The following is a 27,989-nucleotide window of genomic DNA, read 5'->3' as shown; positions in this document are numbered from 1 at the left end:
AAAAATCGTTTCTGCCGATCAAGAATGTGGAGACCACGGTGGGTTTTATGTTTTAATTGTCCGATGGATAGTTGCTGCTTTTGAAAAAGATCGTTGCAGTGTATTTTTAATTTTTTTTACATTTCGCACCGATGCAGTGCACGTTCTGAAATAAAAATAAACATTGCCCTGATGTACACACAGCGTTGTTTAGGCTTTTTTAGTCAGAGTCAGAGAAGCTACGTAGGCAGGTGTAATTTTTGTTTTGGTTCCGTTACCTCCAAGCCCCGTTTTGAGTCGCCGGATCCACCCCCCCCCCTCTGCGCTCCGGGACCTCCAACTTTACAAATTAAGCACTGACCAGGAGCATAATAAGGTTATATATTTATTTCACTTTATAGGTTATATATTTATTTCACCTCAGAGATGCAATTGAGTTGTTGGATCACTTTTATAAAATACAGATGATTATAGTCTACTGTCAAACCCCAAATGACAAATTGATCTTTGAGACCACTAGTATTTTACATTCATTATTAGGGATTTTGGCGCCATCGTGCGGCAAGTAGAGGCAAAACTAGCCACCCTTACGTAATTCATCCATGCTACGTACTTCACGTAAAATACGGAAGTGGGGAAGTTGCCCACACATCCAATCAATATGTCTGCTGTTGTCTACCTTCTGTGAACAAAACAAGACTCGTGGAGAATGGCAGACGGCGGAGTTGACGAGCTATCGCAGCTTGAATATTTGTCTTTGGTGTCCAAGGTCTGCACGGAGCTTGACAACCATTTGGGAATAAGTGACAAAGATTTAGGTGCGTATTTTGTGGCCGAGAACTGCCGCTCAAATCGAAATATCCCAACTAGCTAGCTAACTAGCGAGCTTATGCTAAGTAGCTAGCTGTTGTTAGTTAGCTAGCCACAGTGTTATATGTAAACTGGCATGTTTATTTTCCGGACTGTTGCCATGCACAACATAACGTTAATTACCGTGGAATGTGTAGGCTTGTAGTAAGAGCGCAACATTGCAAGAATCTACGCTTCGTATTGTTTAAACGTTAGTTTAGCTAATAGGAGTTAACTGTAAATGTCCTGTTCATTTGTAACGTTAATTTGTTCATTGTTGCAGCTGAATTTGTCATCGACCTTGCTGAAAAACAGCCGACCTTTGATGGATTCAAAGCTCTTTTGCTTCAAAATGGAGCCGAATTCACAGTAAGTTCAACGCAAAATGCTATATTAAGCAAATAGTCGTTAGCTAGCTAACTGTAACGTTACGTTACTTGGTAACTAACGGTTTTGTCTTCTGTTTGTTGTTTATCGTAGGATTCTCTCATTGGTAATTTGCTCAGGCTCATTCAGACTATGCGACCTCCATCCAAGTCATCTACGAGTAAAGGTAAGTTAATGTAGCTAACGGTTGAGCTGCCAAAGTAACGTTATTATTTTAGTTTGTAACAATGTTAAACTATTAAACATGGGATTGGGTCCTGCTTTGCTTGAACTCTACTCAGAGCTAAAAAAAGAATATACTTGAGAGAAATTTCCCCCAAAATACTGTGTATTTTGTACTTGCAAGTTGTCTATTATTGTACTGTGCAACTGCTACATATCTCTAGTTTCCTTGTACAATGTCACATAGTGATATTTCATACATTTCTCCCTTGGGAATAATCAAAACTACAATTCATTTATAACTGTCCTTTGTCAGTTTCTGAGGCTTTGGTCAAGCCGAAGACAGAAAAGGAAAGGTTGAAGGAGCTGTTTCCTGCACTGTGTAGAGCAAATGATCCAGTGCCAAAGGTATGTTGCTTTAACACATTTGTAGGGGGTATTTGTTTGACTTGTAACCATTAATGCAAAACAAGATCCTGACATGACAACCCGCGCGCCCCGCCTCCAAATGTTTTACGTATGAAACGGAACTGACACTTCACTGCAACACAAACTAAAATATATTTATTCACACACGAGGCATATTTTCAGTTGTGATTGAACTGTGTTTTTTGAGGAACTATAGGGAACTTAACATCTACAACAGGTCTACACTTAGAACGGACCCACCGCGGTGACGTTTTTGGTGGAGCTGTTGGTTTAATAGTCGACTCGGAAGAAAGCAAACGTTTTGACAATAAACTACATCAACACTTAAGTTAAACTGGACGGGCCCAATAACCTCTGAATAGTTCTACTTGCTGTTAAATTGCAATGTGAGCGGCAGGATAATTTAAAAGGCAACCGCGACTACATTTTTTGTACAGCCCTATTTCTGAAACTGTGGTGGCAGAAATTTTGCCATGGTGGGCCGCCACTACAAAATCAACGTAGAGGAAACACTGCAGCTGCACGGCTTCCAGGAAGGTTGCTCTCGTGTATCCTCGCTTATAGCTTCTCGGTGATCACTCTGATGCTCGCTCCTCGGGACAGAATTAAGAGCTTTGAGACGGCTTTCACGAAGGAGGAGCAGAACAACTTCCGGCTGAGCAGAGGAGTGAGGAGCCATCAAATAAGAGACATGAGATGCACCTAATGTCTACAGCCTTTGCTGACATGTTTTTAATTTTGATGGGTGTGTGTATATTCTCAAAGTTAGAAAAAGGTGTTGTGTACCTGTGACGACCAACATGCCTGTAGCATAATGCAGTTTTCCAAAAATTAATTTGATGGGAGAACTAAACAAAGATGTTAACCAGTGAAAGTTGAATGGTACTGTACTGTGCTGCTAACTGTTTTTGTTTAATTGACTTTCTCAGAAGCTACTAGATGAAGATGATGTGAAGGTAGCAGCTGATGCCATGAAAGAGCTGGAGATGTTTATGCCCAGTGTCAGTGGGACAGACTCCAAAAGCAGCAAGAGCAGGTAAGATGACTATGGGCATCGGTCACATTTTTATTTGCCTTCTTGAAGTGGATGTAAGTGATGTTTGCTTTGTTAAATATAGGAAACAAAAATACCACAACCAGCAAATATGCACTTCTATTAAGTTTATTGTGTGAATTAAACTTTTTTTATTTTTTTTAACAATTACATGTAAACGGTGGCTTGTGATGTTTACTTTATTGTACTTTTCCCACTCATTTATACAGGTCAGAAAAGAGCAGACGCCACAGCAGAAGTCGAAGCAGAGAAAGAGACAGGCACAGAGATCGGGACAGAGATCGGGACAGAGATCGGGAGAAGGACAGGAAGAGACGGCATCGCTCAAGGTCCAGGTCTCGCTCCAGAGACCGTGATCGGCACCGAGATGGAGACAGAGACAAAGATCGCGGCAAAAGAAGAGACAAATCTTCCCGCTGGTCTGAGCGCTCACCTAGCCCCAAAAAAGACCAAGACAAAGACTCTGACCGCTGGAAGGACAAACATGTGGACCGGCCACCACCAGAGGAACCTTCGGTTGGGGACATATACAATGGCAAAGTCACCAGTATTATGCAGTTTGGTTGCTTTGTTCAGCTGGAGGGATTAAGGTTAGTGTTAAGTCACCAAAGTGCCATTAATACTCCCAATTATCAATTCTGTAAATCGAATGAAACTCTTGAGGTCTGTGCTCCGGTTGCAAATGCAGTTCTATGACATATGACGTATACATGGCGCATAAGTGCCCAGAAAGGAGCTGTATTTTTCAGTGTGTTATTCCGCGAGTAAAGTTTACCATTTTGTTGTTTTCTGTACGTAGGAAACGATGGGAGGGTTTGGTCCACATTTCCGAGCTGCGTAGAGAGGGCCGTGTGGCCAACGTGGCTGATGTTGTCAGCAAAGGCCAAAGAGTCAAGATCAAGGTTCTCTCGTTCACCGGCTCTAAGACCAGCCTCAGTATGAAGGTATGAAGAACGGACAACAACGTATTGAACAGATTTACGTCAAGTTAGTCTGAAGTAGAATCATTTGTGGGTTTACAGATTTCCTTGTGTGACCCAGGTTAGAAAATTGAGATTTCGATAGCACCCATGGTACTTTATTAATTAAATGATTTAAAAGATTTGTGTCTGTGTGTTCAATTTAATCTGATATTCCATTTATATCAGAGCAGGTAATTGAACAAAATTGACTTAATTAGTGATTAAGCTTCTCTGAATTTCCCATTAGAGATATTTGGAGAGTGTATTTGGAAATATTAAGTTCAATCATCGTGGGATCTTCTCTCAGGGTAGACTGACTGTTTTCCCCTGAATTGTCAGCATGTAAATGGTCTAATTTTTTTCCTCCTTTCTTTGCCAGGATGTGGACCAGGAGACAGGAGAAGACCTGAACCCCAACAGGAGGAGGAACGTAGGCCCAGACGGAGGAGATGAGATCTCCATGAGAAACCCCGACCGGCCGAGCAACCTGAACCTGGGACACCCCCCTGAGCTGGAGCAGGACGACACCTTGGAGCGCAAGAGGCTCACCAAAATTTCTGACCCAGAGAAGTGGGAGATCAAACAGGTGGGTCTATAGAGTATGGATTTCTGCACACATTTAAGGTGGCAGAAGAGGCTTTGAAGAAAATCCCTTTTGTGGGTTTATTTTATCACATGCTAGTCTCACATTGCCAGACCTATCTCCACAGCGCAGCCAAGGAGGGTCTGGCTAGTCCACAGCATTCCGGGATGGGAGAAAAACGTGCTCTGGTTTTTTTGGCATTTCTTTAAAACAATCACAATCGTCTTGGGCAGCGCTAAGCGCCGGACGGGGCCACAGTGCCTCTGCAAAATAGCCTCGGGAAGGAACTTGTTTTGGTGGAATGTGTGTACGTTTAGTCGTGCAACAGAAAACTCAGATTGGACAGATATTCTAGCTAGCTGTCTGGATTTACCCTGCAGAGATCTGAGGAGCAGTTAACCATAGTCCTCAGAAATCAACCAGAGTTTAGAATGCCAACACAAAGAAAGCAGATGGTGAGGGACATCCGGCCGAAAATAAAGGACATCCGACGGAACCTATAGCGGCACCGGAACAATCCCATTAAATGAAACGTCGTCTATATAGACTAATCGCATGCCAATTCTCATGCTCATGTCTGTCTTTAGATGATTGCTGCCAACGTCTTGTCCAAAGAAGAGTTCCCTGATTTTGATGACGAGACAGGGATCCTTCCTAAAGTTGATGATGAAGAGGGTAAGAAGTCGAGCACTACAATTTATAACCAAATACCTGCAAAACTAATGCCATTTCCATCAGCATGCTAACACACTAAACTAAACTAGGGAACATTATACCTGCTGATCAGCAAGTTAGCATGCCAGTATTAGCGTTTAGCTCAAAGCACCACTGTGCACAGAGACGCTAGCATGGCTGTAGACTTATAGTCTATGGCTTGCTTCGTGAAATATGACTTGTGGATGAGTGGACTGCTTGCTGATTGATCTTGTTCACTGCCATTCAGATGAAGATTTGGAAATTGAGCTGGTTGAAGAGGAGCCCCCCTTCTTGAGGGGACACACCAAACAAAGCATGGACATGAGCCCTGTCAAGATTGTTAAGGTACGGGGTTTGTGTGTTCTCACATATTTTGCTAAATACAGAGGGGGGAGACTACACAAGAACTAAATTGAAACACACAGTTTAGTTTAGATGTACTTTTGACACCGTTTCTGTGTGATTTAGGGAGGATGCTGGAATATTTAGTTAGATAGCCATCCATGGATGGATGGCTGAAATATTTAGTAGATCATTTGTTTTTATTGACTGAGAAGCTGTTCAGCACACATTTTCAGTGACTGTAAATATATACAGCATCTATATCTAAGCAGCATGGTCTTGTGTGTCCCTCTGCCCATAGAATCCAGATGGTTCTCTGTCTCAAGCGGCCATGATGCAGAGCGCTCTGGCTAAGGAGAGACGAGAGTTGAAGCAGGCTGCACGAGAGGCAGAGATGGACTCCATCCCCATGGGGTTGAATAAACACTGGGTCGACCCGCTGCCAGATGGTAAGAAATCAATTAGATGTGTGTGCATTAAGTTATTTCTAAACCACAGATGTCGATGCTGAAGTACAATTGAGCAAATCCCAGTGTCTGCAATAAAAACATCTGCCAGCTTGAAATTTGCATACTGATAACCTTCACCTCTGTCTTCAGAGTTTTATGTATGCTCTTGGCATAATCCAGTTTGAAAAACAATCTGTGCATTTGCATGTCTTTATCAAAATCAAGCACAGACATGAAACTTGCTGAACGATGGCAGGCAGCACCCCTCAGGCTTGCCAGTACTGGAGATGGTTATCTGGTTTCCTGCAGCCCCATATCTGGCCGGATGGACTAGTCTTGCCATGGTTCAGTGTTCTTGTATCCCCTCCATGGCCCTAGGCGGTCTAGGCACTTTCCAAGTGTGGGCATTATCCTGCAATACCCATGCAGATCTCGCAGTGACATAACTACAGATGCGATGAGATTTTAGTTGTGTTAAACACAGTTTTTCTTCATTATCGAGCACACTTCTACTCCTCTTTCACAGTTGATGGTAGGCAGATTGCAGCTAACATGAGAGGCATTGGCATGATGCCTAATGACATCCCGGAGTGGAAGAAGCATGCTTTTGGAGGCAACAAGGCCTCTTATGGAAAGAAGACCCAAATGTCCATCCTGGAGCAGAGGGAGAGCCTGCCTATCTACAAGCTGAAGGAGCAGCTCATTCAGGTTTGTCACAGTTTAAAAACAGATTTAGTTGTATGATTCACATGGGAGTTTATACATGATTTTGATTTGGTTCTGTTGAAAATGTGATTATCCTTAAACAGGCAGATGTTGATGCTTAAGTGTGCTCATGCTTTGAGATGTGTTAAATGGAAACATCTGCCAAATGCAAATTACCAGATTTCTTCAATTTTGTTTGATATGCTTTTTATTCTGGTGCTGCTTAAGTTTGAACAACCCTCTACAGAAATGTGGCTAAAGAAAAAAATACAGTACCGATTCCACAGTGCAGGTGGTTGCATCGTCTGTAGGTTGTTTTTTTTTTTTTTTTTGTATTACCCATGTTAGTTTTACTCTTTTCTAAACAAAGACAAAATGCAAAAGGGGGAATGGCGGTAACTCAAGTGCCAGTTTGTAACATTTGCTCTCTGTGTTGATCTGTCACAGGCTGTCCATGACAACCAGATCCTGATTGTGATTGGAGAGACGGGGTCTGGTAAGACCACGCAGATCACTCAGTACCTGGCGGAGGCAGGCTACACCACCAGGGGAAAGATTGGCTGTACGCAGCCCCGTCGTGTGGCCGCCATGTCAGTGGCCAAGAGAGTCTCTGAGGAGTATGGTTGCTGTCTAGGACAAGAGGTGAGCGCCTCATCATTTATTGTCTTCACATTTGATGATGATGGTAAAATCAAAGAAAATGTGTATTTTTTGAAATTGTTTAGTTAAATCTCTAAAGGGCTAATATAGATATTTTTTGGTCTAGGTGGGTTACACCATCCGTTTTGAGGACTGTACTAGCCCCGAGACGGTGATCAAGTACATGACGGACGGTATGCTGTTGAGAGAGTGTCTGATTGATTCTGAATTGGGACAGTACGCCATTATCATGTTGGATGAAGCTCATGAGAGGACAATCCACACTGATGTTCTCTTTGGTTTGCTCAAGAAGGTAAGCAAGATGAGCAGAGGCTTTTGTGTTCATACATTCAGGGGAAAAAGTTGGGTGACTTGTCAGTAAAAGAGACACTAAGTATTTTATTTTTTTGTCTTTCTCAGACCGTACAGAAACGCACAGACATGAAACTGATTGTAACATCAGCCACGTTGGACGCTGTGAAGTTCTCTCAGTATTTCTATGAAGCGCCCATCTTCACCATCCCAGGAAGAACTTACCCAGTAGAGGTTCTCTACACCAAAGAACCTGAGACAGACTACCTGGATGCCAGTCTCATCACAGTCATGCAAATTCATCTGACCGAACCTCCAGGTATGATTTTAGACAAGACAGATGTCTTCAGTAGACCCAAACATCAGTCCACGTCTGAATCCACCCTTCCCTTGTCTCTGTCCAGGTGACGTCCTGGTGTTTCTGACTGGACAGGAAGAGATCGACACCGCTTGTGAGATCTTGTACGAGCGAATGAAGTCACTGGGGCCTGATGTTCCCGAGCTGATTATTCTTCCAGTTTACTCTGCCCTGCCTAGTGAGATGCAGACAAGAATCTTTGACCCGGCTCCCCCAGGCAGCAGAAAGGTGCCTATATTTAACAGTTCTCTTTTTTTAACATGGGAATATATATGTATCTATTACATCTATTACAATTTCTGTATCAATTAATGTTTTGTTTGATGCATGATGGTCCAAAAATATGCTGCTTCTGCAAATGATTATCTTGGTTATCTTTCTGCACTACCTATATAAATGGTCATTTTTTTTGGTATGAAATGTCCTGTAATATAATCAATCAATAAATAGTCTGTGTTATAGCTTCTAATGTTGTCCCACTGGATCTTCTACTTCTTCTTATAGTAGTTTTTTTTTTTTTTTTAAGTTTGATACATCTTATAGTCTTACAAAAGCCACTTTACTGGCCAACGCTGGCATTTCTAAAACAATGTGGTAAAATGTAACAGAAATAGGCCCATGCTGAGTTTAATAGGCAGTGATGTTTATGTATATATTTTTTTATGTGGAATAATCATTATTTTTTTTCCTTAAGGTGGTCATTGCCACAAACATTGCAGAAACATCTCTGACCATCGATGGAATCTATTATGTAGTGGACCCTGGTTTTGTCAAGCAAAAAGTGTACAACTCGAAGACTGGCATTGACCAGCTGGTTGTGACTCCTATCTCACAGGTATTATATTTATGATGTACTTAATATTTCAGGAGAAGATATATCCTGATATTTCAGCATGATGTAATTAAAGCCATTGCCGAGCTTACTGAATTATTTTAAAATGTCAATTTCAGGCCCAGGCCAAGCAGAGGGCTGGTCGAGCCGGCAGAACAGGCCCAGGGAAGTGTTACAGGCTCTACACCGAGAGAGCCTACAGAGACGAGATGCTGACCACCAACGTGCCTGAGATCCAGAGAACCAACTTGGCTAGCACTGTGCTGTCTCTGAAGGTAAACAGTCACTCTGCAACCAACATGTTACTTTGTGTTACTTCTTATCTTACCCAGAATGTGTGTGTTTAGGGTGAGCACCAGGTAGAAACGTAGCTTAGATGTCAAAGGAATGGATCGTGGATGTATACGGAGCAGAAACTTAAAGGCAGAATATCGCCTCCTATCCCATAACTGACCCTGCAATGTTCTGCAAAGATGCTGCATTTAACATGGAGGGCCCTATTTTAATGATCTAACGCACGGCGTGAAGCGCATGGCGCAGGTGTGTTTAGGGCGTGTCCAAATCCACTTTTGCTAGTTTGACAGTGGAAAAAAGGATCCGTGTGCCGGGCGCATGGTTCAAAAGGTTTGTACTTAGTGTCTTCATTAATTCATAGGTGTGTTTTGGGCGTAAAATGTAATAAACCAATCAGAGTGTCCTCTCCCATTCCCTTTAAAAGCCAGGTGCATTTGTGCCTTGGAGCATTGCTATTATGATGGCGGATTTGCACCGTGATATTTTTATTTGTAATCTTTTGCATGTTTGTGTGCTGCTGCGCTTCCCTGTGTGTGTGTGTGTGTGTGTGTGTAACAAGCATAGAGTGTGCGCGCTGTGCATAAGGCTAGGCACATTTTACTAATGCGCTGTTAAAATAACAATGAAATGCTGCGCTATTGACTTTAGACCAGGTTTTTGTTGGTCAATGGCGCGATCACTTCCCGCTGCCTCAAGATAGCAATACGCCCAGAATTCACCTGAACACACCTCCCTGTAAGACCAGCAAAGATGGGCGCAGGTGCATTTGCTATTTAAACGACGTGGGCGCTGGACGGGAAATTGACTACTGCGTCGGGCTTTGCGCTGCGCCGGGTGCAAGATAGGGCCCGGAGTGTGTTTCAGTCAAGTCACCGGTCAGTGACAGCAGTCAAATAAAGTTACTTTATGTCACGTTAATTGAAACATATAGTTACAACTAATTGAAACATCTTATCTAATTTCCACATTCTCATTATTTGTCAAAGTAATCGTTTTAAGATTTTAGTTAAATCAAAGACAATTTATCTCTCTTGTATACAGGTTTGCAATGCAGTAGCATTTAAGTATTGTAGAAAATTAAGGACCAAAAGTTGCAGCTGAACTTTCTCAGCCTTAAACTTAAGGTTTTTATTAATATTATGAACATAATACATTGCCATGGTCTTTCATCTTTTATTTATGTTCCACCCACTAGGCAATGGGCATCAATGACCTCCTGTCTTTTGACTTCATGGACGCTCCACCCATGGAGACTCTGATCACAGCCATGGAGCAGCTCTACACTCTGGGAGCTCTGGATGATGAAGGCTTACTCACACGGCTGGGCAGAAGGGTGAGTAATGCTTTTACTTGGTGGTTTCCCTCAGCTGCAAAGATGAAGAGAATAAATCTACATCCAATTACATTTATGCACTTTGTTAGTTCGTTTAAAATGTTTATGCATCAGTGTGTGGTTGCTTGTTTTTTTTATCTATTATGACCTTCACTTCCCTCTTTCTTTGTAAGCATTGCCCCAATAATTGTTATCTTTTCTTCTCTCTGCCTCCGTCTTCTAGATGGCAGAGTTTCCCCTGGAGCCCATGCTGTGTAAGATGTTGATCATGTCCGTCCATCTGGGCTGCAGTGAAGAGATGCTCACCATCGTGTCAATGCTGTCTGTGCAGAACGTCTTCTACAGGCCCAAGGTATGTCCGCCACGAAACCTTGTAGTAAATATGACTTTGAAGCGTTTTCTGAGTGGGCCGTTTTCTAATATATAAAACATATAAAACAAGACATTGGGGTGTTGAGGTATCAGATGAACACCTCAACACCCCATGTCTTGTCTTTATGTCTGTGTGAATGTCTCTGTGACTGGAGCCTTGTCAAAGAGAAATGAGGTGTAACCTTGGTGTAACAGACAATAAAGTATCATCTTGTATGTCAAGACCTGAGTCAAACTTCATTATGATCGTGTGTTTTTTTTTTTTAATTAGACATACAACATTACTGTGTCACAGTTCATGAAAACTTATGAATGGATTTTTGAAAAGCTTAATTTCTCCGTCTATTCATAGGGTAAAAAAAACAACAGCTTAAATTTAATAAAAATAACAACATATAGACAGTTTAGCCAATGGCTGTTTATATTTGTGGACCAATTTTAAAAAAAAATTGCTGCTTTTAGATTTGTTTATAATTAATTTCTGTCTCTGGGTTTTTGCAAAAGATATGTCCAGGCAGTTTTGAATTTCCCTTTTTTGCATTTTCAAAATATTTGAGTTTATCTATAATGACAGTGACAGTTTGTGCCCTCATCATTTGATTTTAATTTTCCCAGAGCAAAGATCCAATCACAGTGCCTCATTTGTTTATTTCTTTTTCTTCTTGTGTTAAAGGACAAGCAGGCCTTGGCCGACCAGAAGAAGGCAAAGTTTCACCAACCTGAGGGGGATCACTTGACCCTGCTGGCGGTTTACAACTCCTGGAAGAACAACAAGTTCTCCAACCCCTGGTGTTATGAGAACTTCATCCAGGCTCGCTCCCTGCGCAGAGCCCAGGACATCCGCAAACAGATGCTGGGTATCATGGACAGGTATAATTGTTAAGATGGCAAGGCAGAACAACAATACATGTTAGCAACTGAGTCTGAAATAACACCAATATCTGTCTGGTTGCTCATGATCCTCCAACATGCTCTCGCTTCTCTTCAGACATAAACTGGATGTGGTATCCTGTGGCAAAGCCACAGTACGGGTCCAGAAAGCCATCTGCAGCGGCTTCTTCAGGAATGCAGCTAAAAAGGATCCTCAAGAAGGCTACCGGACCCTTATAGACCAGCAAGTTGTATACATCCACCCCTCCAGTGCTCTGTTCAACCGCCAGCCTGAGTGGTACGACAGCACCTCAGTTCAACCTTTTAGCAGTTAAACAAGAAATAAATGTCCTTTTTTATTATAGATAATTTCCAAATGTGACATCCTGCCTCTCTTATCCTCAGGGTTGTGTACCATGAGTTGGTGCTGACCACCAAGGAGTACATGCGGGAGGTGACCACCATCGACCCTCGCTGGCTGGTGGAGTTTTCACCTGCCTTCTTCAAAGTGTCCGACCCTACACGCCTCAGCAAGCAGAAGAAACAACAGCGCCTCGAGCCTCTGTACAACCGTTACGAGGAGCCCAACGCTTGGAGAATCTCTCGTGCCTTCAGACGCCGTTGATATGCGTGACATCACCAATACAGAACATTTTGACAGTCATGATGGGAGTTGGCTGCATCGTCCTGTACCATCTAGTGGTGAAGTTTTTAGCATCCCAACTCAACTTCAAGCTGTGTATTCACTTCTCCTTTTAAATGTGTACACGTTGTACATTTCCCCCCAGAAGTTCCTACAATATGGTAATTTTAGTGTCATTATTTTAGGAAACCCAGAGCTATTTGCTTTTCATAGCACTAATACAGGAACAATAAGATCCAAATCTGTTCTGTTATGACAACAGTTTTATAGATAATCTTCTGAGGAGATTCTGAAAAACAGTGGACTATTTATTTTGACTGTAAATTGTAATAGCATAATGTTATGCCGAAATACGACCTGATGGGATCATAATGGAGTCTTTATGTTTCACTAGTCAATACTTGTCAGAGCATAAGGATTGAATGATTGTTTGATAGATTTTGTACTGTAGCATGGACAGCTTTCACTCACTTGTCTGTGTATCTGAGACTGTTGCTTTGCTTTACTTGCCAGTGGAACTATAAAAATATGTCCTTGAATAAATGCAAATTTTTCTTAACCCTGTTGGATTGTGTTGTGAACTTTAATTCGATGGAAATGTACAGTACTACGTTAGTGTTTGGAGAGTGGTGTTGTCTGTTAACTAATCCACACATAGAAACAAAAAATAAAAGTTAGACATTTGACTGGGAAAATTTAAAAAAAAAAATGACAAGAAATTCAACCCTTAGGAAAAGTCTTAAACTGGACGTAATAGGTTTAATATATAATCCTAATATGTTGTGGCATTTTCTATCAATGTAGTAAATGTACTCATTATGCAGAACGGGCCATTTCAGAATCATACTATTATATGTCTGGTTTATAATAAGTAATGCATTAATGTGTAATCATCACTAATAAAGGTGGGACTTTAAAAAAAAAAAAAAAAATTATATATATATATATATATATATATATATATATATATATATATATATATATATATATATATATATATATATATACACACACACACACACTTCTGGGTAGCTTATCCATAATAATACATCATAATTTATTAGTTGGTTTGTATTTGTATTAATAATCTGAATCTGCAAAGTAACTAGTAACTAATTAAATAAATATAGTTGTGTAAAAAGTACAATGTTTGCCTCCAAAATGTACTGGACTAAAAGTATTAGGTAACATTGGGGCATCCTGGTAGCTCACCTGTTTGAGAGTGCTCCCCATGTACCAAGGCTCAGTCCTTACCGCAGTGGCCCAGGTTCGAGTCCGACCCGTGGCTCTTTGCTGCATGTTGTCCCCCCTCTCTCTCCCCCATTCATGCATACAGCTGTCCTATCAATTAAATGCAAAAAAGCCCCCCTTTTATAAATAAATAAAGTAGTATGTAGCATGAAATGGAAAAACTCAAGCGAATTACTAAGTACCTCAAATTGTACTTAAATACATCACTGATTCCTACCACTAAGGTTTTAATGTGTAAGCTGTAATGTGTTAACTGTTGACCGGTAGGGGGCAGCAGCAGCACTTAAACACTTTCGTTAGAGCTTTAACTAAAGAAGGAGAAGTAGAACCCTTTCCTGGTCCGGTCAAAATAAATACAGAGAAATGGCTGCTTTAGACGAAATAAAACGTCTTGAATATTTATCTTTGGTGTCAAAGGTGTGCACGGAGTTGGAGAATCATCTAGGAATAAGCGAAAAAGACCTGGGTAACGTTACGCTACATGACAACATTGTTTTTTTTATCTACAGAGCTAACTAACTGTTTCAACGTCTAGCTATATTAGCATGCAGCTAAACAGCAGTTGATGTTTTGCAGCTGAATTTATCATCAGCCTGGCCGAAAAACACCCAACATTTGAGGAATTCAAAGCAGCTCTGTTAAAAAATGGAGCAGATTTTACAGTAAGTGTGCAAACAAACACCTTCAATTTCATGTTTGTTGCTGTTGCATTGTATTTACACCCATGTTTCTTTTTTTAAGGACACCTTTGTTGGTAACTTACATAGACTTATTCACACCATGCGAGCCCCACCATCTACAAGTAAAGGTACAAAGACTTTTTAATTCATTTTATGTAACAATACCTTGTGTTTTACAGCTATGGGTCCACTGTTAAATGATCTCTTCTCTGTTGTGTATGACAGCTCATCAGCCAACACGTGAGGACAGGCTGAAAGAGAAATTCCCTGCCTTATGTAAACCAGATGATCCTGTGTGGAAGGTAAGGCTTATTCAAAAACAGGGTGTCTACAAGTACTTACAAAGTCTTAAATGTCTTAAATTAAATTGTATAAGTTGTAGGCTTTAAAAGTCATTAAATAGTCTGAGATTTGTGAGGTCTTAATTGCCACAAACATTTTATCTAAATTCATTTATCTATCTTTTAATTTCTTATTGTCAAAATGGGTAAAGCTGTTTTGCGTGCAAGTCCACATTTCTGATGTAACTAATCTTTAAACTTACCACTGTCTTATGTAGATCAACCTGACTCACTCTAATAACCATATTCCTACATAAAAGCAACCTCTTCACGGGACCACATATATACTTTATACTTCCCTGCAATACTTTCAAATGTCTTTTTAAAAAGCATTACATTTGAGTGTCTGTTACCTGTAGACACCCTGAAAAAGGATGGCAGGCAATTAAAGCATTCTTCTCTCAACTATATTTTAACCTTTGGAGCTTCTGGCAAACCTCTAAAGAAAAATACTTTTTGTCAGTGGGAAAAGTTTACAGTTTATAGTATTTCTGGAGCTGTTGGCACTAATTATTACCTCTTCATCAGTTTCCACCACGCCACACAGATAAAGATGATGAGCAGGTTGCAGCAGCAGCCATGAAGGAGCTGGAGATGCTCATGCCTAACTTCTGTGGAACAAGCTCCGATAATAGGTAAAAACCTATAACACCTGCCACTTAGAAAAGAAGCTGATAGAACAAGAGAGTTTATGATATATTTTAAAATCGAATTGTCTCTTTAAAACTGACTGGAGTAAAAATCAGACTTGTCTTTTTCTTATTTGCTCCTCAGAAATTTGCCCAGTGACAGAAGTCGAGACACAGACAGGCAGACTGGATGTCAGCAAAATCGTTCTCGCTCAAGATCAAGAGATCGGGAAGGAGAAACAAACCCTAAGCCCAAAAGGAAACGAGTGTCTCGCTGGAGTGACCATCCACCCAGCCCTCGCAGAGACGATGACAACAACAGCGGCAGCAACAACAAGAATGATAACAGAGACTCTAACTGTTTGCGTGATAGACTTGTGGATCGGCCTCCGCCAGAGGAGCCTGTTGTGGGCGACATCTACAACGGCAAAATCAGCAGTATTATGCAATTTGGATGTTTTGTGCAGCTAGAGGGCCTCAGGTCAGTCACAGAAATGGTGTCTTTACAGCCATGCACACCAACACATGTTTTGAAAACATCTTGTTTTGATGTTTAGTATTCCAGGATTTCAGTGTTGCTTATATGTCTTGAGTCTACTTCTAAACATTTTAATATTTCTCCCTTTTGCACTCACATTTGAGTGTTTTTATATAATGTTCTGGTGTGTGCACCCTGATCCTCCTGACCTGTAGTATGAAAATGTTATTGTCTGCAGGAAACGCTGGGAAGGCCTGGTGCACATCTCAGAACTGCGCAAAGAAGGACGTATAGCCAATGTGGCTGACGTGGTCACCAAAGGCCAAAAGGTGAAGGTCAAAGTGCTGTCATTCACTGGAACCAAAGCCAGCCTCAGCATGAAGGTGAGTCGTGTAGCCGTCGTACAATCATACAGCCCGGGAGAGGGACAGTCTGGTCAGCCATCTCCCGGTGTCCGCTGTCATCCTTCAGGTAGTGAAGCAGAGGGGCCCGTAGGGTCTGCACGAGCAAACCCACATTTGTTGTGGGTATCATAGCAACGTTTTTATCCGTTTTCCCTTTTTGAATGATGAATAGATTACCGCCGCCTGCTGGTATGGAGAATTATTTCCTCTCCTGCAGGCGCAGAACGTACGTGGTACTCGGCCCTCGGCTGTAGACTGTGTGGTGTGTTCCAGTGCTAATTTTTTACCACTAGTTCCTGGCCATCGGCTTGGTGTGTCAGGGCCTTAAGATCAGAAGAAAAGTTGGTTTGTACGTTACTCCGCAAGGAAACGAGAGAAATCCATTGACCGTGATGAAAACAGCCTGACAGTAAGATGTGTGCAGATAATGTGTGACAAGATGCAATCCTCTCACACTTTCTTCTCTCTCTTTCTTGAGAGTAACCAGTTGATTAAACTAAAGGAGATACTAAATACCCACCTTAAAATGTTGACTCATAAAAACAGTGGTATTTGTTGCTATTGATTAGTTAGTTATTGTAGGTGGATCATAAATCATGCATTTTCTCCCACTTTTAGACAATGACTTAAAATTTGGTCAGGGCATTATATCGATATTATATCGATATCGTGATATAAGACTGGATATCTTCTTAGATTTTGGATATCGTGATATGACACAAGTGTTATCTATCCCTGCTTTTATTGGCTGGATTACAGTAAAGTAATGTAATTTTTTGAACTTACCAGACTGTTCTAGCTTTTCTATTATTTGCCTGTACCCACTTAGTTATTATATACACATTAATGATGATTATTTATCAAAAATCTCATTCTGTAAATATTTTGTAAGGACCAATAATATACAATATCGCCACAATATCGATATTGAGGTATTTGGTCAACAATATCGCAATATTAGTTTTTTTCCATATCGCTCAGCCCTACTTGAAATCAAACATAACTTTGCTGGTTACAATGCATACAACATGTCATACACATGTTAAAGTAATCCATACATTTATTTGCAAAAACAGTTTAAGTAACACCCAAGATAATAATTGGTTTCTCAAATGTTGGCTAGAAATAAGTGGTCAATGGTTTACATGTTGCCAGGATGTCAACCAAGAGACGGGGGAGGACCTGAACCCCAACCGGAGAAGAAACCTGGACGCTGCAGTCGGAGACGAAGCCATGAGGAACCCCGACCGCCCTGTTGAAGCCAGCGTGGTGGAAATGGAGGAAAACCCAACAGAACGCAAACGGCTTTCCAAGATAACTGACCTTGAAAAATGGGAAATTAAACAGGTATTCATCAAACTCATTCATGTAAAATGTATTAATTTAAGTCAGGCTGATGTCTTCCTTGGCTATGTTTATAACCATTCCGTTAAAAAAAAAAAACATGTTCTCCCAATCAGATGATTGCAGCCAACGTACTTCCTAAAGAAGAATTCCCAGAATTTGACGAGGAGACGGGAATCCTTCCTAAAATAGATGATGATGAAGGTAAAACTTCATGCTTTATACTTACATTTTTTTGCTAAAAAATAAATAAAGTAATGTTGCATGACAATGTCTCTTTTTCCTCCACAGATGTAGAATTAGAGATTGATCTAGTGGAAGAGGAACCACCATTCCTGAGGGGACAGACTAAATGGAGCACGACCATGAGCCCAGTCAAAATAGTAAAGGTATACATTCAGACTTGTTGTTTGGGGTGTGGGTAGATCTATGCAGATCATACTTAATATCTATTTAAATAAAATCTCATGGAACTGAGTTGTAACTCACTCACATTCTTTGTTTTACACTAACATAAAATAATTTATTGCGTCACAACAAGCTCTGGATATTGGATACTACAATTATGTAGTTGAAGTTAAACCAACACTGGATGTCAGCAAAAACAAGATTTTCAGGTGTTGTTAAATTACTCTTTAAGCTTTCAAAAATCCCTGTCCAGAGCTCAGTATTCTACTAATAAACAACCTCCAAATTTATAGTTAAAAAATTGCCCTCTTTTGTCCTCTGCCTCACATCCTTAATTCCCCCCTATGGACAAATAAAAAGTTCTGGAGGAGAGAAAACACACAATGATACTCAGAGCAGTGTAAATTCTTCATTATACTTTTATTCTAGTATCTGTATCTCTATTCATAACGGTTGAAATATACAATCTAAAAACACAGACAAACACTAACAGCAGCTATAGAAAAGAAAAACAACTGCATATGTAAGAAGTTTCAGAATTAGAGCAGCTAATACTATCTGTAGATGGTGCACATCGGCACATGGCCATCTGCAGTTCTACCAGCACCTGCTGCTGTTACTTTTATTGCCAGTAGGTGGCGTAGTTGGATGATGTTGAGGATTTATTTAAAATATAGTACATTAGATACCTGGAAGTATTTAGTTTCTTCTATCATCCTACCAATAATTGTTTCCATTTTGTCCATCAGAATCCAGACGGCTCCCTCTCCCAAGCAGCCATGATGCAGAGCGCTCTCGCGAAGGAGAGGAGAGAGCTGAAGCAGGCGGCTCGCGCGGCAGAGTTGGATGCCATCCCTACGGGTCTCCACAAGAACTGGATAGACCCCATGCCTGATTGTAAGGACCTGAGGCTACACATTTGTAATGATCCAGCCCTCACTTTATAAATGAGGCTGTGACACCCTGACTGTGTGATTTTCAAGCATCAGTGGAACAAACGTTCAACCGTAAATTAATGATAGGACAAAGTCAATCTATGTTGTGTCAGAAAAAATGAAATGTAACCATCTGTCTTGTGCCAGGCCTATTACACTGTTACATTGTTACCACGGCATGACTGGAGATGATTATCTAGCTGCCCCATGAGTTTACGCTGGCACACAGAGTCATAATGCACTGTGACTCTGCATTCTGTAGCCTGAGGGGATATCGGAGGCTTTACAAGTTCCTTCCAGTCACTACCTCTGGCTCATGGTTTAATACAAAAAAAAATTGATAGGATGTTTGTTATCATTGCAGTTAATCTAGATTAAACAAAATAGTAGGATCTTGCCGGAACTTTACATTAGTCCTTGTTCCTCTCCTGTACAGATGAAGGAAGGCAGATTGCTGCCAACATGAGAGGCATCGGCGCTATGCCTGTCGATCTTCCAGAGTGGAAAAGACAAGCCTTCGGAGGGAACCAGGTGTCGTATGGCAAGAAGACAGAACTGTCCATCCTGCAGCAGAGAGAGAGTCTGCCTATTTTCAAGCTTAAGGCAGAGCTTGTTCAGGTACGAGCAGTGGAGAGATGATAGGAAAACTGAATGAGAAAGGGGGACTTATGAATGATGTCTAAAAGGTGTTGGACAAGACCTAAATCCCAAATTACATCCTACAACATATATACATCTACCCACTGAGCCATCAATGCACCCATGTTTAATTTTTTTGTGATTAACAATTTTTAATTTATTTTTAACACAACACACAAAACATACAATGTGCAACATGAACATACCCCCCCCCGTCATCACCGCCGACCCAGCCAAAATCAAGATAAGATGACACAGTAACTACGGTATTCGTGACCATACAATAAAATACTAACAAAATAGACAAACTATAAACCAAAGACATATGTATAAATTACAACACCATAAGCCCATCATACACGTCTCTTCCCAGCACAAAGCTTCCTAGGAGCCCTCCAGAAAGCTCAAGTACCTTCCCCATTTTCCCGTGTAGACATCCAATTTGGTTTATATGACATCTTTTCAAACGCTGCCACCCTAACCATCTCACAAGCCCACTCTTGGATAGACGGCACCCCTTCATTCCTCCGTCCTCTGTCTGAAGAATCTGTCTGGCTATCATTAAACTAGTTTGGACCCAACTTCTTATGCGCTTATCCATCCCGTTTAGGATTGATCCATCTCCTAGAACAAATAATCTTGGGCTGAATGGATGCACCTTAATATCTTACCAGTGAATTCTTCCTCTTGACAGGCTGTCCACGATAATCAGATCTTGATCGTAGTTGGAGAGACGGGGTCTGGTAAGACCACGCAGATCACTCAGTACCTGGCGGAGGCAGGCTACACCTCCCGGGGGAAGATTGGCTGTACGCAGCCCCGTCGTGTAGCCGCCATGTCAGTGGCCAAGAGAGTCTCCGAGGAGTATGGTTGCTGTCTAGGACAAGAGGTGAGTGATCCTTCTTAATATGTACAAGAAATTATTACTGAGAGCCTTTCCTCTCATTTATTTTTTTTTAACCTTCATTTTAGGTGGGTTACACGATTCGTTTTGAGGACTGCACCAGTACTGAGACAGTAATCAAGTACATGACCCATGGTATGCTGCAAAGGGAGTGTCTGCTGGACCCAGACATGAGTCAGTATTCCCTCATTATGCTCGATGAGGCCCATGAGAGAACAATCCACACCGACGTGCTCTTTGGCCTTCTCAAGAAGGTATTCTAAAAAATCATACAATGTTTTCAAAAAACAGTAAATTCATAGCAACAACACTTTCTCATACAACAACCTCCTCCGTCTCTATTAGACGATACAGAAACGCAAAGACATGAAGCTAATCGTGTCCTCTGCTACACTGGACGCCGTGAAGTTCTCCCAGTATTTTTACGAAGCGCCCATCTTCACCATCCCAGGAAGGACTTTCCCAGTGGAGGTTCTCTACACCAAAGAACCTGAGACAGACTACATGGATGCCAGTCTCATCACTGTTATGCAGATCCATCTAACCGAGCCCCCAGGTACGGTTGCGTCAGAAACAGGTTTCCTTACACCATCTTGAATTCCAAGTCCCAGGGAAAAGTGGTGATTATTTTAAGGCGTTTTATACTAACTTTAAACCTAGTCATGCTCTGTAGGACAACATTAATTTGAATTAGCTTTTATGTTAAAAAAACAACAACATTCATTTTCTCCCTGTTCTTAATCCAGGTGACGTCCTGGTGTTTCTGACTGGACAGGAAGAGATCGACACCGCTTGTGAGATCTTGTACGAGAGAATGAAGTCACTGGGGCCGAATGTTCCCGAGCTGATTATTCTTCCGGTTTACTCTGCCCTGCCCAGTGAGATGCAGACAAGAATCTTTGACCCTGCACCCCTAGGCAGCAGAAAGGTAATATACTCTACTGGATAAGATTAAAGCTGTTGGATTGTTGGGGGCGTTTTTAGAGCCAGAAACCAGTTCTTTTACTTCTTATTTAAGTTCCGAAATAACACTTTGAAAATACCTGTCTTTGCTGAATTAAAGTACATTTTACTATGGGATTTGGTGGCTTTTAATTTGTATTTTAATCTAAAGCTCAGCACAGAACAAATTATTCACCTCAAAGAGTAATTCATTTCTGATCCTTTTCATCACTGCTTACCACCAGGTCATCATTGCCACAAACATTGCTGAGACGTCTCTCACTATTGATGGAATCTACTACGTGGTGGACCCTGGCTTTGTTAAACAGATCGTGTATAATTCCAAGACGGGCATCGACCAGCTTGTGGTGACTCCAATATCACAGGTATATCCATTTTAAACCCCCCACACCCCCACCCCCATTATTGGTAATGATTTGATAGATAGACTCTAATCCTTAAAAAACTTCCTTGATGTGTTTTCAGGCCCAGGCCAAGCAGAGGTCGGGTCGAGCCGGCAGAACAGGCCCAGGGAAGTGTTACAGGCTCTACACCGAGAGAGCCTACAGAGACGAGATGCTGACCACCAATGTGCCTGAGATCCAGAGAACCAACTTGGCCAGCACTGTGCTGTCTCTGAAGGTAAGTTACTGACTCTTCTAACGCCTCTATTAATCAGTTTCCATCTGTCTAACTGCTTTTTGGGGTTGTGATAAAACATAAGCAAGGGTGTTGCTTTGCCTTGTGATTAGGAGATTTCAATCTGAACACAATTCATGACTCTCTTGCCCAGTTATTATATTCTTTTAGGCATTACCATTATTGTCACTGTGATTTTCTTACTTTTCCCCCCTTTGCTCTCCTCCCCTCCCCAGGCCATGGGCATAAATGACCTCCTGGCTTTTGACTTCATGGACCCTCCACCCATGGAGACTCTGATCACAGCCATGGAGCAGCTCTACACTCTGGGAGCTCTGGATGATGAAGGCTTACTCACACGGCTGGGAAGAAGGGTGAGGAGAATAGTCTGCACTCAGTCAGATTGTTGCATGCTAACCGATGATACAGCTGTATTTACTCGTATAATCTGTGCAAGTTTGTTTGAATGACCAACTGAGAAATACCTAGAATACATTTGTCCACTGTGTTCCAAGATCTCTGTTTAGGCATTTTGGTTTGATCTTCATTCTGCATACTGTCTGTATTTGATTCACACCTGTCTCTGTGGTTCAGATGGCAGAGTTTCCCCTGGAGCCCATGCTGTGTAAGATGTTGATCATGTCCGTCCATCTGGGCTGCAGTGACGAGATGCTCACCATCGTGTCAATGCTGTCTGTGCAGAACATCTTTTACAGACCAAAGGTATGTGGCTAACACACGATGATCATACTGACCACATTAGACTAGACTTACTTCTATAACATGAACATATGATTACTCTCCAAATCTTTGATGGGAAACATATAGTGCTGTCAGTTAAACGTATTAACGGCGTTAACGCAAACCCATTTTAACGGCGTCAATTTTTTATCGTGAGATTAAAGTTCTTTTTGGCATAGCAAACTTTGTAGTTTTTTTTTCACATGCTGTTGCAACAACTAGTAACGTTAGAAAAACTACAACACCACACCGGATCTAGCTAGACCGGAAACTAAACAACAGGCACGCCGCACACACTTATTTGGGCTTGGAGCCGGCCAAAGAGTAGTAGGCTAACGTTAGGTTTTGCGTAGATGGCGAGTGCGAGACGCCGAAATGGATGCCAATAAGATTCTGAATGTAAAGTTTACTTTAAAAAAAGTTGCCAAATGGTTCCATTGACAAGACCAAAGTGATCTGTGTGTTTTGTCGTTGTGAACTGAGCTATCATCGCAGCACGTCCAGTCGGAAATACCACTTGATGGCCAAGCACACAGCTGATGGCCAAGCACACAGCTGACGCAGATTCTCCGCCCCCTCGTCAAAGCCAGGCGACAAAAGCACAAAGCAAGCCGATCCACTTTTCCATGTTGATAAGAGCATTTAAATGAGAAAAAAATAATTGGACAAAAAGAAATCTAGGGACATTTAGAATAGATAAAAATGTGCGATTAATTGCGAGTTAACTATGACATTAATGTGATTAATCGTGATTAAATATTTTAATCGTTTGACAGCACTAGAAACATAATTAAAGCATTTTCAAGGCAACATGCTTAAAACCTTTGTGTAATAACACGTATATAACGACTCTATGCTTGGTCAAAAGGCACAAAAAAAACCTAAATTCAACCCTTCCATTTTCAGGACAAACAGCCCCAGGCTGACCAGAAAAAGACAAAGTTCTTCCAGCCCGAGGGAGACCATCTTACGTTGCTGGCTGTCTACAACTCGTGGAAGAACAACAAGTTCTCCAACCCCTGGTGTTTCGAGAACTTCATCCAAGCCCGCTCCTTAAAGAGAGCTCAGGACATACGCAAGCAGATGATGAGCATCATGGACAGGTAGTCTTCTACGTATTAAATTTGACTGTGTTTCAATCATTTCTTTGATTTTTACTTTCCATATTTCAGTGTTTCATAGACCGCATTTAGCCTCATATAGTGTGGAATGGATAAATTACTGTAGATGTAATCATGGTAATTAAGATATAGAAATATGCAGCAATGTATTTGAATGTATGTCAGAATTGAAGAAAAATAGTCACACAGTATTTAACCTCAATCAAACAATTTTGTTGATGTCTACAATTTGACTACAGTTTTACAAATCCCTAGACCAATTTTGAGTGTACAAACATTTAACAACACTATATATTCCATAGACACAAGTTAGACGTGGTATCCTGTGGAACCGCTACGGTGCGGGTCCAGAAAGCTATCTGCAGCGGTTTCTTCAGGAACTCTGCCAGGAAGCACCCTCATGATGGGTACCGTACCCTGATTGACCAGCAGGTGGTGTACCTCCACCCCTCCAGCACTCTCTTCAACCGCCAGCCAGAATGGTAAGTCCTGATTTTAGTGCTGAAATACTGCAGGGCTGATTTGAGGAATAGTCTTATCTGACTTTGTTGACAAGATTTCAATCTGTATCCCACAAACGTTATTTAGGCCTTACTTAGAGCTGTGTCTTTCTGTAGAATGAGTGTATAAATTGTATGGATTTCTATAAATTAATCATGATGATTGCTGAAATGTTGATGTTGATGGACATGTTGATGGACAGAAAATGAATAAACTCAGTTAATTTATCAAGTAAAATTCAAAGAAATGTTCACTGATTACAGCTTTTTAGTGATGTATTGTTAATGAAAATAATCTTTTAGTTGCAGCCCTTATCAATATTAACTGTAATTTTTGTCCCTGTTATACTCCCTGCAGGCTTGTGTACCATGAGTTGGTGCTGACCACCAAGGAGTACATGCGGGAGGTGACCACCATCGACCCTCGCTGGCTGGTGGAGTTTGCGCCGGCTTTCTACAGAGTTGCCGATCCCACGCGCCTCAGCAGGCAGAAGAGGCAACAGAAACTGGAACCTCTCTACAACCGCTACGAGGAACCCAACGCTTGGAGAATCTCCCGCGCGTTTAGACGACGCTAAAGATCTCCTGTGCTTCACACTTTTATACCAGGCGAACAAACTTTGTTGGACATACTGGCACTTCATTTTGCTTTGCCAAACCTTAGAATGGACAAATGGTAATTAAACCTTAATTATTACACAGCTTTGTTGAATACTTGATTCTGATTGGTCAATCACAGCATTCAACGGTCTGTTATTTCTGTATAGCAGAGTGCTGCCATGGACAGAGTTTTGATTATAGATCTAGGAAAATCTGTTTTTAAATCAATATTTTGTGTCAAATTATTGATTTCCCCAGTAAGTAGCCGTGCCAGGGATTATCCTTTACTTAATTGTTATATTGGAATGTTTTTCACAATATTTAAGCTTTAAGTTACTTCAGTTATACTGATTTTGCCGTGATAGCTATGTTACTATGACCAAGTGTTAACACTAAAGTTGGTCAACATTTTCTATATTGTATTTTCCATTAAATATTTAACATGGGTGATTGAGATCTTTTCTTTCCGTCTTTTAAATTGCAATCTTAATGTTTGTTTTCATAAATAACACTGGGTCGGTGTACTTTTATTTGCTGCTGCCTTCTAATTATCAAATCTTGTCTGCATGTAAATATGGAACATTTGTTAAATATGTGTGCAAAGTATTAGGGCCAAATGCTGTTTCAGGTAAAGGAATAGTTCTGACATTTTTGAAAAATTTTGCTTTTTTACTTTTTGTTTGTGCAGTAAATATGAGGCTAGCAGTCTTTATTCCAAGCTAAGCTAACCGGCTGCTGGCTGTAGCTTCATATTTACCGCACAGACATGAGAGAGGTATGTTTTGATTTAACTCTTAGTAAGAAAGCAAATAACATTTCCTGAAATGATGACTGTTCCTATAAACAGCCTGAGCAGCTGAATCACATAATTAATATGGTTTGTTTGTTTTTGCTTACCATAATCCTCCTCACTCATAAAATGGAAAAGCAGACTAGGTAAAGCATACCCACATGTGCCTTATAACAAAAACAAAGGAAAGAATAGTCTGGATTTCAGTTAGGATATTATTATGGGTATTTATTAAGCGATCTCTTGAACCACAGTCATGTTTATGGATTGAATAGGCCTCAGATGTGAGAATGCAGCTCTTAAAAACAAAACAATCTCTACTAAGATTATACTTTAAAACAAAAAGACCGTAACCTTTCTTTATGACATTTCTATCGACATACTATGCTATGACTTTTTTCGACATACTATACTATGACTTTTGTGACATTTTTCGACATACCACGACCCCGGATATGTGGAGGACGATTGATGGTTGGACTATACTTTGTTCATGACATTTCTTACCATATACTATACTATGACTTTTTACCACCTAAAAGTCATAGTATAGTATGTCGAAAAAAAGTGTTAGTATAGTATGTCCAAAAAAGTATGTCGAAAGAAAGTACGTTGAAAAAAATCCTAAAAAAGTCATAGTATAGCATGTCGAAATAAGTCACAGTATTGTCTGTCGAAAAAAGCCCTAAAAAGTCATAGTATAGTATGTCGAAAAAACTCATGAAAGAGTCATAGTATAGTATATAGTATGTCAAAAATTTGGGAAAAAAAGTCACAGTATGTCGAAAAAAAAACGTGATAGTATAGTATGTCGAAAATTTTGAAAAAAATCATAATATAGTATGTCGAAAAAAAGTCACAGCATAGCATGTCGAAAAAAGTCATAGTATAGTGTTTTTATGACTTTTTTCAACATACTATACTATGACTTTTTTTCGACATACTATATAACTTTTTTTAACATACTATACCATGAATTTTTTTAGACATGCTTTACTATGTCTTTCTTTGACATACTATACTATGACTTTTTTGGCTTTTTTCAAACGTACTATACCATGACTTTTTTTCCATATACTATACCATGACTTTTTTGGACATACTTTTTAGATTTTTTTCGACATACTATACTATGACTTTTTTATGACTTTTTCGACATACTATACTATGACTTTTTTTGACATACTATAGTATGACTTTTTTTTGACATACTAAGTATGACTTTTTCATGCCTTTTTTCGTCATACTGTACTATGACTTCATGACTTTTTTGACATACCATAATATAACGTTTTATAGCTTTTTTCGACATACCATAATATGACTTTTTATAGCTTTTTTCGACATACTATTCTATTACTCTTTCATGACTATGAATACTGTGATTTATTTCGACATACTATACTATGACTTTTAAATGACTTTTTTCGACATACTTTACTATGACTTTTTCATAACGTTTTTCGACATACTATACTATGATGTTTTTGGCTTTTTTCAACATACTATACTATGACTTTTTAATGACTTTTTCAACATACTATACAATTACTTTTTAAGGCTTTTTTCGACATACTATAATATGACTTTTTCAACATGCTGTACTATGACTTTAACGTCATACTGTACTATGACTTCATGACTTTTTTCGACATACAGTTGTGTTCAGAATAATAGCAGTACATCACTAACCTCATAAATAAATTTTTTTGGTAGAAGTGATATTTCTACATGGCAAATAATGTACTAGTAAGTGTTGTAGAGTCATAGAAAACCAACAGACCCAACAGTCATGACATGCATGCTGCTCATTCTGTGTAATTGAATCTGTAATTGAAAGGGGCATGTTCAAAATAATAGCAGTGTTGTGTTCAATTATTGAAGTGATTGATTCTGTGAAGAAACAGGTGTCAATTATGGCCCATATTTAAGGAAGGAAGGAAGCAAATGTTGTGCATGCTGGTTATAGTGCATTTCACACTGAAATACTCAGCAAAATGGGTCGTTCCAGACATTGCTCTGAGGAATAGCGGACTTTGATTAAAAAGTTGATTGGAGAGGGGAAAATTAATAATATATGTCTAATAATAGACATATATTATTATAAATAAATTTATAAATATAAAGAAGTGCAGAAAATTATAGGCTGCTCAGCCAAAATGATTTCAAATGCCTTGAAATGGCATCCAAAGCCTGAACGACGTGGGAAAAAACGGTCAACTACCATTCGAATGGATCGAAGAATAGCCAAAATGGCAAAGGCTCAACCAATGTTCAGCTCCAGGAAAATCAAAGAAGACTTAAAGTTACCTGTGAGTATTGTTACGATCAGAAGAAGGCTCTGTGAAGCAAAGCTATCAGCTAGAAGCCCCCGCAAAGTCCCATTGCTGAAA

The 27,989-nt window shown here is 40.3% G+C and overlaps 2 protein-coding genes across 2 annotated transcripts; both read left to right on the top strand.

The window, feature by feature from the left end:
• The first annotated feature begins 528 nt into the window (after window positions 1-528).
• LOC116061021 (ATP-dependent RNA helicase DHX8) lies at window positions 529-12,814 on the top strand. The gene is made up of 23 exons (XM_031314848.2): window positions 529-797; window positions 1,112-1,197; window positions 1,309-1,381; window positions 1,694-1,785; window positions 2,736-2,842; window positions 3,070-3,450; window positions 3,660-3,804; window positions 4,202-4,408; window positions 4,993-5,080; window positions 5,349-5,446; window positions 5,745-5,892; window positions 6,419-6,600; window positions 7,045-7,239; window positions 7,364-7,549; window positions 7,657-7,867; window positions 7,953-8,134; window positions 8,601-8,741; window positions 8,858-9,013; window positions 10,228-10,365; window positions 10,589-10,717; window positions 11,411-11,607; window positions 11,726-11,905; window positions 12,013-12,814. The coding sequence occupies exons 1-23, from the start codon at window positions 689-691 to the stop codon at window positions 12,230-12,232; spliced, it is 3,651 nt and encodes a 1,216-aa protein (XP_031170708.1). The 5' UTR covers window positions 529-688; the 3' UTR covers window positions 12,233-12,814.
• A 964-nt stretch (window positions 12,815-13,778) lies between these two features.
• Window positions 13,779-25,448, top strand: LOC116061022 (ATP-dependent RNA helicase DHX8-like). The gene is made up of 23 exons (XM_031314849.2): window positions 13,779-13,967; window positions 14,078-14,163; window positions 14,243-14,309; window positions 14,407-14,483; window positions 15,051-15,157; window positions 15,297-15,632; window positions 15,868-16,012; window positions 17,189-17,380; window positions 17,494-17,581; window positions 17,669-17,766; window positions 18,535-18,682; window positions 19,157-19,338; window positions 20,054-20,248; window positions 20,332-20,517; window positions 20,609-20,819; window positions 21,010-21,191; window positions 21,451-21,591; window positions 21,692-21,847; window positions 22,081-22,218; window positions 22,439-22,567; window positions 23,492-23,688; window positions 24,009-24,188; window positions 24,565-25,448. The coding sequence occupies exons 1-23, from the start codon at window positions 13,865-13,867 to the stop codon at window positions 24,782-24,784; spliced, it is 3,564 nt and encodes a 1,187-aa protein (XP_031170709.1). The 5' UTR covers window positions 13,779-13,864; the 3' UTR covers window positions 24,785-25,448.
• The last annotated feature ends 2,541 nt before the right edge of the window (window positions 25,449-27,989 follow it).

The sequence above is a fragment of the Sander lucioperca genome, chromosome 22, assembly GCF_008315115.2.
Source record: "Sander lucioperca isolate FBNREF2018 chromosome 22, SLUC_FBN_1.2, whole genome shotgun sequence".
NCBI classification, from domain to species: domain Eukaryota; kingdom Metazoa; phylum Chordata; class Actinopteri; order Perciformes; family Percidae; genus Sander; species Sander lucioperca.
The sequence above is the reverse complement of the archived record's forward strand: the minus strand, read 5'-3'. Positions and strand labels throughout refer to the sequence as shown.

Bases quoted from the DNA above. Each gene is read 5' to 3' on its own strand.
- LOC116061021 (XM_031314848.2), top strand. From the start codon at position 689: ATGGCAGACGGCGGAGTTGACGAGCTATCGCAGCTTGAATATTTGTCT. The intron at 1,786-2,735 runs GTATGTTGCTTT...TGACTTTCTCAG, and splicing joins CAAATGATCCAGTGCCAAAG to AAGCTACTAGATGAAGATGA. The intron at 3,451-3,659 runs GTTAGTGTTAAG...TTCTGTACGTAG, and splicing joins GTTCAGCTGGAGGGATTAAG to GAAACGATGGGAGGGTTTGG.
- LOC116061022 (XM_031314849.2), top strand. From the start codon at position 13,865: ATGGCTGCTTTAGACGAAATAAAACGTCTTGAATATTTATCTTTGGTG. The intron at 14,310-14,406 runs GTACAAAGACTT...TGTGTATGACAG, and splicing joins CCCACCATCTACAAGTAAAG to CTCATCAGCCAACACGTGAG. The intron at 21,848-22,080 runs GTAAGTTACTGA...TCCCCTCCCCAG, and splicing joins GCACTGTGCTGTCTCTGAAG to GCCATGGGCATAAATGACCT.